Consider the following 14,656-nt stretch of genomic DNA (forward strand, 5'->3'; position numbering starts at 1 on the left):
ATACAAAGAGCTCAGTGACTTTCATCTTAGTACAGTTAAACTTTAAAGAGGTTTTCCTATCTGGACATGAATGGCATAACCAGAGGATATGTCAGAAATGTTCATCTGGAACAACCCCATTATCCTCAGTATTCTTCCCTGATATAGGTGCTCACCAGCTGTAAGTGTTGTAATTTTGTGCGAGAAGTGCCCAGGAGCTTTAAGATCTCTGTTTTCACAGGCAAAGCAAGCTCACAGAGCAAGACTATAATTGGTTATAATTACTACTAATTTCTAAATAGATTCTGAAAGGCATATTAGGTCAAGAACTGTTCTTTGGAGGCTTCATGACTAAATCTGGATTTACACAGCCCAACTTTTGAGCACATTATCTGGAAAGGGTATTCCTACGAATGCCCATCTAAAGGTGCTGCAGATCAGCCGGTGAACGAGCGAAATGCTTATTTATCAATTGAAATTACTGCTGGTGCGGACATCTCAATCTTAGTTTCTGGGCAGCAGATCGTGCTGCGTAAACAGCGATCTGCTGTCCAGAAATAAAGCAGCTGTATGAGGATAATGGATAGCAGTAGCCCTATCTCCTCATACTGTGGAACTGATTGCTGCATGTAAATGCAGTGCTTCACCTTCTCTATCAATCAGGCAATTGATGAGAAGGAATGCTTCCTTCCTGACAATTGTCTGCTCATCAGCACAGTGTAAGGGCTCATGCACATGACCGTATGTACTTTGCGGTCCGGAACGTGTTCACGTCATGCATCACACCCACGTGGAAAACTCGCTCGTGTGAAAGGGGCCTTAATCTGCTATTCTTGTAAGGCCCCTTGCACACAACCGTATGGATTTTTCAGTATTTTTCAGTCCGCAAAAAACGGATCCGCAAAAAATATGGATGACGTCCATGTGCATTTAGTTTTTTTCGGAACGGAACGGGTGGCCCCTAATAGAACAGTATTATCCTTGTCCGTAATGCGGACAATAATAGGACATGTTCTATTTTTTTGGCGGAACAGAAATACAGACATACGGAAACAAAATGCACACGGAGTAACTTCAGTTTGTTTGTTTTTTTGCGGACCCATTGAAATGAATGGCCCCGCATATGGTCCGCAAAAAAAACAAAAAAAACGGAACGGACACGGAAAGAAAATACGTTCGTGTGCATGAGCTCTAAATGCGTGTTTAGTTCTTGTGTAAGTCATTGATTGGCACTGTTTCACTACCATCAGGAGTCATTATCCATCATCACTTAACAGGATATTCACAAATTAGTTTGCAACAACAGATCTGTTGCATATGACTAAACCCTAATACTCTTGGTGGTGAATGAATGTCAATTAAGCACATACAGATCTTATGGTTATAGTCTGAAAAATCCTATAGACAGTGGCAGTGTCCAGCAGTCTTAGCGCTGTTTTCCCCTGTACTGCTAGTACTGTAAAATTAGGAACAGGAACTGTAACAAAATTGGATTACAAAGGGTAGTATAATTGTTACTTACCTCTGAATTTGACCCGCCATCATAGGCACTAGTTGCTAATCGAGCAAGATTGCACAGATGTTGGAAGAGGTTAAGGCCAGTCATGCTAATGGTTTCAGGTTTCAGTTGTGGCATCTACATATAAAATATATAATGTGTATAGAAATATCTAGCTGAATATATTGTTTAATTCCTGGGGCTGTTGTCACAGGCTGAAAACATTTTTGCATTGTCTTTGCACTTTTTGGAGGAAACAAAACACAAACCAGATGTGGAAAGCAGAAAGTCTATAGGAAACGTGAAACTAACTAGAAACCGTGCATGGTTTTGTGCATATTAATTAGAAAGTATAAGGAATTCAATTACCTTTTCTAAAAAGAGGTGCTTGTAAGTTTCCATTCCCATGGCATGCTGATCTTTGCTGCGCACTTGATTTAGGAACCAGTGTAAAGCATCGTCATAGCACTCCACATCTTCTACCAAGCAGTGCCACAGGATGTCCACTTGCTCTAAACTAAGCCCTGTCAATATTGGGAAATACTTTTTAAAAAACTTACTAAATAAGCAAATCATCATTATTAACCCAAACTGGATAACTTTTTGGTAAAATACTGTCAAGTACAATCACATATGTGTAACAACACAAAATAAAAATATATATTGTTAGATTTAATTGCAGATGAGACATTAGCTGAACTATCACCATAGAACGTAAAACAGTTCCATAAATGACTGCACCACTTGTAATTAGAGATGAACTAATGAATCAAATGTGTAAAAAAATAAGTGAGGGGCTGACCCCGCTGCTCAAGAGACACCCCCATCTTAATTAACAGGGCCAGACATCTCACCCAGCCCGGTCAGTCTCGCGCCTGGGCAGTTGCTTTGAGTAGGCTCTGCTGTTGCTACCCGAGTGGCGCAGATGCTGGCAGTGTAGCACTGCAAGTGTTCTGCTCAGGTAGCAGCACAACAGAGCCTCTGCACTTCTGCTGCTACTCGACAGCCAGGTGCACGGACTGCCTCGTCATAAAGTAGGTGCAGCCTTTGGTAGTGCGTGGGGTTAGCATAGACGAGCGTATGACGCTGGTCTACAATATATCATGGCCTATATGTTTAAATAATGCTACATATTTCGCAAACAGAATAAATAAAATAAAAAACTCAACTGAAGACGTACAGAGCAGTAACTAGCATAAAGAAATAAGTTAAATACGGTACTTACTGAAATGATCTGGTGATCCCAATGTTGAGAACACACAGGTTAAAAATTGAAGACGAACCTGGACTTCTGCACTGTGGCTGTACCTGTACATTAAAAATAGCAATTTAAGCTACCATTTCTACTGTCTAACATTTGACCCATACTCAAAAGTACCATATAAAATATACTTCTTTATAGATTAAACAGTCACCTTACTGCACATGCAACTAGCTCCTCCTGTTTTACATGACTCCCCAATCGCATGGCGTGACAATACAAATATTCATAATTAAGAATCAATTCTGCAAAAATTCTCTCAACTAATTGGATTTTTGCACTCTGTAAAGTCTCTTTGAATTTATTGGTGGACTCAGCACCACAGGTATAGGCCCTGCCACTATGAGGCCGCCATTAAGAATAAATAAATAAAAAATAAAAATAAAGTGTTGGCTCCATGCAGGTGGGCCATCTGTTCTCCACAGACACTAGTCTAATCAGTTGGTACAGACAGCAGTAGAAGCAAAACAATAAAAAAACACTTTCATAAGAAAAATGAAGGAACATAAAAAAGATTAAGGCCTCTTTCACACTTGCGTTGTCCGGATCCGGCGTGTACTCCACTTGCCGGAATTACACTCCGGATCCGGAAAAACGCAAGTGTACTGAAAGCATTTGAAGACGGAACCGTCTTCCAAATGCTTTCAGTGTTACTATGGCACCCAGGACGCTATTAAAGTCCTGGTTGCCATAGTAGTAGTGGGGAGCGGGGGAGCAGTATACTTACAGTCCGTGCGGCTCCCGGGGCGCTCCAGAATGACGTCAGAGCGCCCCATGCGCATGGATGACGTGATCCATGCGATCACGTGATCCATGCGCTTGGGGCGCCCTGACGTCACTCTGGAGCGCCCGGGGAGCCGCACGGACGGTAAGTACACTGCTCCCCCGCTCCCCGCTACACTTACCATGGCTGTCAGGACTTTAGCGTCCCGGCAGCCATGGTAACCATTCAGAAAAAGCTAAATGTCGGCTCCGGCAATGCGCCGAAACGACGTTTAGCTTAAGGCCGGATCCGGATCAATGCCTTCCAATGGGCATTAATTCCGGATCCGGCCTTGCGGCAAGTGTTCCGGATTTTTGGCCGGAGCAAAAAGCGCAGCATGCTGCGGTATTTTCTCCGGCCAACAAACGTTCCGTACCGGAACTGAAGACATCCTGATGCATCCTGAACGGATTACTCTCCATTCAGAATGCATTAGGATAATCCTGATCAGGATTCTTCCGGCATAGAGCCCCGACGACGGAACTCTATGCCGGAAGACAATAACGCAGGTGTGAAAGAGCCCTTAGAACAGTGGGAGATGGGGGGAATCTGTGTCCCTCAAATAGTTTATTAGAAAGGGATTTTTTCTCGGTAAAGGGATTGTCTACTTTATTTATATTGATGACCTATCCTCCTGCGAGCACCGCCTACCCTTCATTGTTTACCGGCTCACCGTTGCAACAGCAGCGGTGGGTAGGTGTAATTACAACTAAGCCATCCTACTCATTTCCATAGGACAGCTCCTTCCTATTCAAGTGTATAGAAAGGAGCTGTCCCATTGATGTGAATGGGACGGCTTAGGTGTAATTACACCTGCTCACTGTTGTGAATGACAGTGCGGGGTGTCGACCCCCGCTGATCTGATATTGATCCTGAGGATAGGTCAATATAAAAAAAAGCAGACAACCTGTTTAATGTCATAGGCAGACACTGCATTATGGAACATCCTAAATCAGTCCCTGAGGGTGGGAGGAGAGCAGTTATACGAACCACCTAGCACACAGCTGCTTGCAGAACATTATGATTCAAACTGGCATCGGCAGAGGACTGAAGCTGATAGAATGTAGTAAAGATGTGGACGGAGGCAGTAAAGGGGGACTGAGTGACTGGGCCATAATTAAAAATAGCAGCCCACAATGAGGATCCCCAACTACCAAAAGATAACTGCAATCGTGAAGAAACTAAAGGCTGTATTAAAAACAGTCCGATTCTGCAGATTGTGGGGAGGGAAGCGTTCCTTCCCAGCAATGGCCTGCTCACTAGCAGAGGAGACCGTTGCTAGTACATGCAGCGATCTCCTCCACAGCATGGGAAGGAGCGATCTTTATGTCACTGCTTGTCTCCATACTGTATAGTTGCTTGTCGGCAGCAGATCGTGATTACACAGCATGATCTGCCGCCGGCAAACGATTTTTAAGCGTGCCTAAAAATCACAATTGCCCGATGAACGAGCGTTTGCTCGTTCATTGGACAATTGGCGGCAGTATTAGACTGCCGGATCATCATTAACAAACGTTCCTGTGAACTGGCCGAGAATTGGACAGTCTAATACATCCTTAAAGCAGCAGACGTGAACAATTGGGTTGTGTCTGCCTCCTACTGACACTAAGCTAAAACGGATTAGAAAACAGGTTGTCTGCGTCCTGCTAAAACTGATCAGCTTAGTGTCTGTGGAGAGGGGATAGCCCATCTGGGCAGAGCGAACATTTTCTTTTTTTTTTTTATATTTTTCGTGTCAGCCTCATAGTGTCAGGACCTATCTCCACGTTGCTGTGTCCCCCAATTAAGGAGAAATATATTACACAGAGTTGAACCACACAAACTTACAGAACATGCTTGTGCCTCCCATCTCGAATAGATTGGATGTAGTGCACTAAGTTGTCGAAGAACAGCTTCATCATGTTTAATTCCTTCTCTGCCCACCTGCAAAAAAAACATTGGTCAGACTAAAAGGTCTTATAGGCAAATCTCACAATTTTATTATAACAGGGAAGGGAAGGGATGGGATGCACTGACATGTGGGTGTTTTCACTGCAAGGTCTATGCACTGAGCAGTAAGGACCAAGCTACTGAGGACCTATGTACACAGCCATACCACAATGTAATGCCTGGTTCATACAGGTACACTTATCACAGTGATATAGTGGTCTGCATTTGCTGACAAGTGAAATAGATGAGTCAATTATTAGTAATCTCACAAGAAGCCTGTAGCAGCTTTTGGAGCTTTTTTTTTTTTTTTTTTCAATGTACCATGTGATGTGTGTGTGTACAAGCCGCGCAACACTTTCATTAGGAAAAAATTTCAAGTGTGTTCCGCTTGCCAAGTCAATGAAAAACATGAAAAACAGAATTTCACCTACATTGTTATCCAGTGGGTATCATAACTACTTCCAAATTGCTGAAAGGTCCCAAACAACTTAGGCAGCAGTCGAAGAGAGACAACAACAGACCTGAAGACACAAGACAGTAACAACCGTTAACAAATATTCATTAAATAATCGTGAACGGTGCAAAATTAGCGGAGGAAATACAAGACTTGTATATACTGTAGTATGGAGCAAACTTCTAAAAGCTGGCAAATACGGAGCAGAAGTGGAAAATTAAGTGGAATGTATGGGTGCCGTTTTCTTACAGCAATATTGTCCTCATTCTCTTTCAAAAAACATTATTTCTATGGATGTGGTAAAATAAATGTGTATGGCTTATTTAGAAACTACATGTGGCATTTTCAACGGCAAAATGCAGATGAACCACTAACAGTATAGGAAGGACCAGCTCTATATTGTAAGCCACAGTATCTGGTAGGCCGGCAAACAAGAGGTCACAATATGCCAAGGGAAAGAAAAAACCTACAATGAGGATTCTCTACTATTAGGAAATAAGTGCAAGCATGAAGAAAAAATAAAATAAAAGAACATAAAAGGCACATACAGAAGAAAAAAATCCAATGGTAGGACCCCCATCCTGTTTTTTACCTAAAGCAGTACTGTCCTCCTGATAAGGGTGACTGTATCCGAATCTGACCCTAGGAAGCCCTGAACTCTCCCACTGGTTCAGTGAGGTGTGGAGTCAAATATATCAAGGGAAAAGAGGGTTGAAAAGCTAGTATGTGAAGCCCCTCAATCCCCCAGCCTAATCTTTAGGCCGAATGTACACGGCCGTGTTATACGGCCGTGAACGGTCCGTGGTATCCCGGCCTGGATTCCTGCTGACAGCAGGAGCGCACAGCGTCATTGGTTACCATGACGCCGTGCGCTTCATGCCGCCGCTGTACTACAGTAATACACTCTTATAGATCATACGAGTGTATTACTGTAGTGCAGAAGCGGCATGAAGTGCACAGCGTCATAGCAACCAATGACGCCGTGCGCTCCTGCTGTCAGCAGGAATCCAGGCCGGGATACCACGGACCGTTCACGGCCACGTGCATTCGGCCTTACTCTGATGTCTCTTAGCCCAACACGTTTCCCACACTGACAAAGTGGGGTTTATCAGGGGCAATAGTTGCACAAAACATACAAACTAATACCCTATATACACTGTTAATAACCACTGTCACTGTATAGACATGAATAAAACTCTCCAGTGCAGACAGATGTTCAGCAGAGCTATAATGCAAGACCCCAGCCCAGGATGCAGGCGGGAGCACGAGCCCAGGTTTAAATAAGCCACTCTGATCAGCAGCGTGCGCAGACACGGCTGAGGGTGGAACTACGTCACACTTCGTGTCCATTCACACGTCCGTGTTTTGCAGATACGTAAATTGCAGATCCGCAAAACACGGACACCTGCAATGTGCGAACCGCAAATCACAGACACTATAATAGAAAATGCCTTTTCTGGTCCGCAACTGCGGACAAGAATAGGACGTGTTCTATTTTTTTTTAGGAACGGAATTGCGGGTCCCGAAAAAACAAATCCCGAAAAAACTGATGCGGATCCCGGAAATGCGGATTAGCATCCGTTCCAGCCCCATTGAAAGTGAATGGGTCTGAAAATTGCGGAACGAATGCGGACCCAAATTACGGATGTGTGAATGGACCCTAAGGCTTTTTCTTGGGTGACATGTCAAAATCTGGCATGGTAGTACTCAACATTTTATCTTGTGATATTCCAGGTGTTCTGTGCACCTCATTCTGCAGTCTGGTTGTTATATATGAAAGCAAGTCAGGAGCCAGCAATCCAGATCATAATAAATATGGGATATTTTTACCTAATTAGCAGATTCCCCTACTTCCAAAGTGTGCTGCTGAAGAGTTAGTTAAACTAACCATTCATGGTTCTACGTCCACTAGCAAGTACGATTTACCATGGGTGATTTACCATGGGTTTTATCTGCCCTGTCACACAGCCCAGCCATACCTGCTGGCATACCAATTTCCCAGGTCTGTATGTTACTTCTACCCTTCATAGCTATATGTTCTATTGCTAGGGAAAAAAACGCCAACAATTATATATATTGATTTGCAAATACACCAAGTCAGAAAACCACTGAAGGACAGTGTCACTATTTTCACCAACGGGAAAGCAATATGACCGTGTAAAAATGACAGGGAAATGCCTTTGGCAACAAACCATATAGCTAAACGTAAAGAAATTGCCAGTCCGCATTATTATCATCAAAAATACTTTATTAAACAATTCATAAAGATAATTAGAGGTTTAAAAACAACAGTGCAGGTAAAATGGCGACATCACTGGAGAGGACCACACGTGGGGAATACTATATATTGTAACTGCAGATACTGGCTATAATACTGAAAAAACTCCCTCCAGGATGGCGCCAACCCCGGGGCGCGTTCTATTGCGATTGGTTGGAGCTGAAAATGCACTGAAAGTCCAACATAATTTGTAATCTCCAAGTTACAACAAAATTACATGTCTGTACAATGTTCACTGTGTGGTAAAAATGACCAATTAACTTTATTTTTAGGGGCAATTTTGAGTACAGTGATAACAAAAGTACATGGTTTTAGCTATGCTTAACCGCTTAAAGGGAACCTGTCACCAGGATTTTGTGTATAGAGCTGAGAACATGGGTTGCTAGATGGCCGCTAGCACCTCCGCAATATCCAGTCTCCATAGCTCTGTGTGCTTTTATTGTGTTAAAAAAAATAAACGATTTGATACATATGCAAATTAACATAAAAGAGTCATATCTTACTTGTGTGACCAGAGAAGAGTCATATTTTCAAGCTGTGACTCATCTCAGGTTAATTTGCATATGTATCAAATCGGTTTTTATACACAATAAAAGCACACAGAGCTATGGGGACTGGGTATTGAGGATGTGCTAGCGGCCATCTAGCAACCCATGTCCTCAGCTCTATACCCAAAATCCCGGTGACAGCTTCCTTTAATGCAAAGATAGGCGACTTTTAAACCCCCTCAGAGTGACAAAGGATATCAAGAGTGGCAGACATACTAAAGAGGCCCTGACAGCAGTCCAGACAGGACCAATGTCAGCAGTGTGTTAGCAAGATACAAAACCCACGTGGCTACATGTTTCCTAACATCATTAGCCATAACACTTTGGGTTTTGTATCTTGCTAACACACTGCTGGCATTGGTCCTGTCTGGACTGCTGTCAGGGCCTCTTTAGTATGTCTGCCACTCTTGATGTCCTTTGTCACTCTGAGGGGGTTTAAAAGTCGCCTATAGATCCCCCATACTAACTTTATGGGAGACTGGTCGCATCACATAGAACTTAGCAGCGCGATCGGGAGCTTGGCCGTGGGAGTGAATTTCTGTCACGCCCTCCTCTGATTGGCTGCTCCGTACAGCGCCCACCCTCCTCTTCACAAGCGCTTCCTTACAAAAAGAGCTGGAGTCAGCGGCGCGCTCCTGGCCATCATAGCGCCGCTAACGCTGTGATGTACACGTGCAGCGTTCACCGCCGACTCCATGAAAATTCAGTGGCTGTCATAAAATGACTCCTCTCGTCTTGCCTGGTGCTCCTGATGAAGTGTCCCGCTGATAGGGGCACAGAAACGCCTAAAGCGCATGTAGGGCATTTGAATCTGACACTGGATGTTGCGGCTGCTAAGAGGTGCAGGGAGTGACAGTCCATTAGCCAAGCATAATAGCGCTCAGTCTTCAACAGATGCCTGGTTGTGATACTTACTGTCTCACCTTTCTCCCTGACGCTCCTGGCACATCTCTAGTCAGGCCAGGGGGGCCAATATCTATTCATAGCCTCAACCTGTCTATCTTGTTGTGGGACCTGGTGATTTTACCCAGGATATACAAGGAGCGTCTGACACTGACCTTATTAGGTGTGGACGCACAAAAGGTCCAGTGAGTTTATAAATTACCACTAATTCTCCTTTGGGAAGTGGTTCAGGGCAGAGATACAGCAGTACCGCAAGGTACATAGGTATCACGACCGACTATCAGCATACCTACTGCTCTGACCGTTTGTAGTGCCAGTGGGACTGTGGGCATCTTCTCACACAGCTCCATTTTGGTGCTTGTCCTTTTCTGCCTAGTCCTAGTAAGGGCACATGAGCCTAGTGATTTTAATAACATTTCCTAATAAAGATTTCCTTTTAACCGTACATTTAGGCAGTGATACCCCCTAAAAATTATACATGGGAATTCTATGGAAGTGTCATAAACATGATTCTGCAGATCACATAATAACTCTTCTGCTATCATTTACCTGTTGTTAGCAAGGTTTTCTAGGCAGCCCTCAATGAAACGCATTCTAATCTGTCGGTCTGTGAACCAGCAAACTAAGGAGCAAAGAAGTTTTTCTGCTTCATTTATTAAGCCTTCAGAGAGGTGAACCTGCAACACAGCAATATGTGCAGACAGTTAGAGAGAAAACTCCAGCACAATAGTATAATAACCTCTAAATCTGCACTCACCGCATCCTCATCCTGAACCAGGTCCCACAGCAGCGTGTTGCCCTTCTTACATACATTATCTAGATTGATATCCACCACTGCGTTGCTGTTGTACTGGTGTTTATGAACTGAAGGACCTGCACAGAAACAAAAATTAGTAAGGAATCACAAAGAAATCTGAATTCTATTCAGCAAAAACAGCACATACATTCTGAATGGCTCTTATGATGGCCATACAAATTAGACAAAATGTTGGCTGAAACTGCAGGACCACCTATTCAGTATGGAAGCCTCCCAACTCTCTCACTCGGTGGCTGACGTTGGTAGAAGGTAGGATCAGGCATACTGCATATTGTGAGATAAGTCATCTGAAAACTCAGCTGACACGAGCATGCCCGTTTTTGGTAGGTCGGAAATAATTTTTTGCAACGCAAAACGCAGATCCGCAAAAAATACAGAAGGCTTCCGTGTGACGTCCATGTTGCATCTTTCTACACCCCCCCCCCCCCACTGAAATGAATAGGTCCGCATCCAATCTGCAAAAAAAGCAGTTTGTCAAAAATAGAGAGAGAGAAGTCCTGCATGCAGGACTTTTTTTCTCCACTAAAAAAAAAATGTTCTCCAGAAAAGAAACCAAACAGATCCCATTACAGTCAATGGGATCTGTTAGTTTTTGTTGATGTCAGTTATGTGCTGAATCTGTTATTTCCATTCTTCGTCTATTATAACGGAGCAGAATGACAGAAAATGATAAAGTATATTGAATGCTATAATACACCGACAGTAACTTTCTATAATTGCCTCTTTTATAGTCAGAATTACCAACATCAGAAAATGAACAGCATGGCCCTATATAAAGATGGTAGTTAGGTAGTAAACTTGCCTTGACTGAGGTGCTCGTGGTACATAGAAGCCAGGTTGGGAAGGTGCTGCTGCAGGTGAGAGGTCAGCTCGGCGTGTGAATTGATCTGTACGAGCTCTTCTTCACAGCCAGACTCTTCTCCATCAAAGTCAGCCATGTTCTTTTCAGACTTTGCACTTACTTGTGAACTGCTACAACTAACGTCATCTGCACTCAACATGTCGTCTACCATGTGCCTACAAATTAACAAAAATAAGCTTTTCTTCAACATGTACAATATTTAGTATGCCATTTATGAACTGAAGACTCACCCCCCTGCAAAGATCTGAAATTTCTACTTTTACATTTTTCCATCCTATAATATACTAGACTAACGTACAAACACCGTAACTGTGCAACTTTTTCAGCTTCTCCATTCTTAAAGAGAAGGCGTCACTTCTGCTGACAGGCCTGTCAGGAATCAGTAGCTACTAGCAATCCCCGTGTAATAACAATTCTGAAGCATCTATTCTTATGACTTTCCTATATTATTCCAGCTAGAAAAATGAATTAATAGCCGTTTGGAGAGTGTGACTGCAGTCGGACATTATCCAATCCAACTGTGAAGGGGACACCCCCCCCAACTGGTAACACCCACATGGACCTTCATTACAAACTGCAAGATATTTATTCATAGCTTCTAGCAGGAATAATAAAGGAACGGCATATCACAGAGTCGTATGAATAAATGCTCCAGAATTGCTACAACCAGTGGAATGAAAGCAGTTACTAAACAAACATGTCAGGAGGGGCAACAGATCCGCTACTTTTTGGTGGAAGTTTCGTTATGTAAGATTTCATGTGATTTTTTGGGACACGGATGGAAGGCCTAGGGCCTGTTTTTAGTAGGTTTTCAGACAATGGGCTAATTAAGAAACAAAAAATGTGGATACGACTTTAACGTCTATGATAAGAAAACCACTTTAAACAAATAGACATTTCTAACACCCACAAAATCTCTCCATCGTCTACGGGAGATCGAGAAAAGTATGAGAGTTACAGAAACAACCAAGCAATATGATTTTTACATGTAGTGTATTAACCCTAGACTTGTCAGGTTTCCTACATTACAATGTCGCTATTCCAATGCTTAACACCAACCTGTAATGTGCAAAGTTCTATTTCTGAAATTATGTTAGTGATCACAAAATACCTTCTATTAAAACTTCTTTGCATGGAAACCTACCCCTCGTGGTGGTGATGGTGATGATGGTGGTGGTGGTGGTGATGATGATGCTGGGGGCCAATAAACCGTCTGCAGTTAAACAGCTCATTCCCAATGGTCTCTCCAAGGAACTCTCCGGTTCGTGTGATGCAGGTATCGTGAGAGCCTTGTATGTGGCCACCGCTCATCTCTCCTGTCATATCATGTTCAGGCTCTTCGGCGTGGGAGCAGGCATCCAAGATGCGAATGCGACTATCACCTGGTTGAACAGACTCTGAATTAAAAACCAGGTCCTTGCATGTCCCATTACTTGCTGTACCCATGTCCGTTGCCCCCTGGGGCTCCCCCAAACAAATACCCGCTTGAGATTCCAATTTTCTCTTCTGCAGGTCAACTACCCTGCCATTTTTTGGTGGGTTGTGGGAATGCTCTTCTTCCTCCTCCTCTTCTTTTAAGGCTTCCATATCTGCTATATCCTCTGAGTGGACCTCACTGCCTGGGCTTCCCGCAGACTGACTGGCATGACTGGAATTTACCTCATTGCTTGACCCATCACTGTGCCCACTGCTACTCCCAGGTCCACTGCTTGCATCCTCACCACTGTTTGCCGTCTCATCTGAGCTCCCCTGCATGGATTCCTGGTAACACAACAAAGGAGATAAGGCCGCGACAATTCAATCACGGGAGAGCAGTATAGATAAATACGGTAATATTAGTAAGGAAACAACACATGATCTACATGTAGATAAGAACGTAAAATGAAATGCAACTACAAGTAAAAATGGTTAAACAAGATTAAACCTCTAACCAACCTTGCCATTTCTCTTTGAGTGATGGAAGCAAAATTATGTTTAATAATTAAGGATGAGCAAATCGACTGCGGATGGAACCGAACCAGAGTTCGGGAATTTTATTCTTTACAGTAGAAATTGATTTATGAAGTTATTATGCAAAAATCTCACGAGACTTTGGCGAAGTAATAACTTCAGCTCAGAGGAGCCAATACATTCTAATACTGTACGGAGAGCTCGCTCCGTACAGTATTCAAACGAAGTATTATGCGAATCGACTTCGGATGTTTCATCCGCAGTCGATTTCGCTCATCCCCATTTATAATTAAAAACAATTCTACAGGACCCAATAAGTGGATCACATATACAAAAGGTTGTCTGTCTTAGGCCTCTTTCACACTTGCGTTGTTGGGATCCGGCGTGCACTTCCGTTGCCGGAGGTGCCCGCCGGATCCGGAAAAACGCAAGTGTACTGAAAGCATTTGAAGACGGAGCAGTCTTCAAAATGCTTTCAGTGTTACTATGGCACCCAGGACGCTATTAAAGTCCTGGTTGCCATAGTAGGAGTGGGGAGCGGGGGAGCAGTATACTTACAGTCCGCAGCAGCATGCTGCGGTATTTTCTCCGGCCCAAAAAAGTTTTCTCTCCATTCAGAATGCATTAGGATAAAACTGATCAGGATTCTTCCGGCATAGAGCCCCGACGACGGAACTCTATGCCGGAAGAAAAGAACGCAGGTGTGAAAGAGCCCTTAGGCTACTTTAACACTTGTGTTCAGAGCGGATCCGTCTGGGGTCTGCCCAGACGGATCCGCTCATATAATGCAGACTTGGGATCCGTTCAGAACGGATCAGTCTGCATTATATTGTAGAAAAAATTCTAAGTGTGAAAGTAGCTTCAGACGGATCCGTCCAGACTTTACATTGAAAGTCAATGGGGGACGGATCCGTTTGAAAATTGAGCCATATTGTGTCAACTTCAAACGGATCCGTCCCCCATTGACTTACATTGTAAGTCTGGACGGATCCGTTTGCCTCCGCACGGCCAGGCGGACACCCGAACGCTGCAAGCATCGTTCAGGTGTCCGCTTGCTGAGCGGAGGCTGAACGCTGGCAGACTGATGCATTCTGAGCGGATCCGCATCCACTCAGAATGCATTGGTAGCTGGACGGATGCGTTCGGGGCCGCTTGTGAGACTCTTCAAACGGAGCTCACAAGCGGAACCCCGACGCTAGTGTGAAAGTAGCCTTAGACAACCACTACCCTTATGCCCAACAATGCCATCCACGCTATTACACAAGGACAGGCACCAATCTGTATGGCTGCCATGAAATACTACATTTCCCCTGCAGCAGCCTGATTACTGGGTTGAATCTTCCCCCAGAAAAATCAACTGGTTGCCTGGGGTCTCCGGCTCCAGATCCACGACTCTAAGGCTGTATTACACCAG

At 43.8% G+C, this 14,656-nt stretch overlaps 1 protein-coding gene across 2 annotated transcripts in view; it reads right to left on the bottom strand.

The window, feature by feature from the left end:
• USP34 (ubiquitin specific peptidase 34) overlaps nucleotides 1–14,656 on the bottom strand; it is a 208,147-nt gene that overhangs the window by 126,007 nt on the left and 67,484 nt on the right. The window contains exons 14-23 of one of the 2 annotated variants that reach the window (XM_040429733.1): nucleotides 12,774–13,053; nucleotides 12,437–12,674; nucleotides 11,233–11,447; nucleotides 10,371–10,486; nucleotides 10,163–10,290; nucleotides 5,862–5,951; nucleotides 5,329–5,424; nucleotides 2,703–2,785; nucleotides 1,847–2,001; nucleotides 1,502–1,615 (exon numbers count right to left, since the gene is read on the bottom strand). In XM_040429733.1, the coding sequence (XP_040285667.1) occupies nucleotides 1,502–1,615; nucleotides 1,847–2,001; nucleotides 2,703–2,785; nucleotides 5,329–5,424; nucleotides 5,862–5,951; nucleotides 10,163–10,290; nucleotides 10,371–10,486; nucleotides 11,233–11,447; nucleotides 12,437–12,674; nucleotides 12,774–13,053 (1,515 nt within the window). Of the gene's footprint in view, nucleotides 1–1,501; nucleotides 1,616–1,846; nucleotides 2,002–2,702; nucleotides 2,786–5,328; nucleotides 5,425–5,861; nucleotides 5,952–10,162; nucleotides 10,291–10,370; nucleotides 10,487–11,232; nucleotides 11,448–12,436; nucleotides 13,054–14,656 lie in introns of both variants that reach the window. The other variant, XM_040429731.1, reaches the window with a different exon arrangement.

Source organism: Bufo bufo, chromosome 4, assembly GCF_905171765.1.
Source record: "Bufo bufo chromosome 4, aBufBuf1.1, whole genome shotgun sequence".
NCBI classification, from domain to species: domain Eukaryota; kingdom Metazoa; phylum Chordata; class Amphibia; order Anura; family Bufonidae; genus Bufo; species Bufo bufo.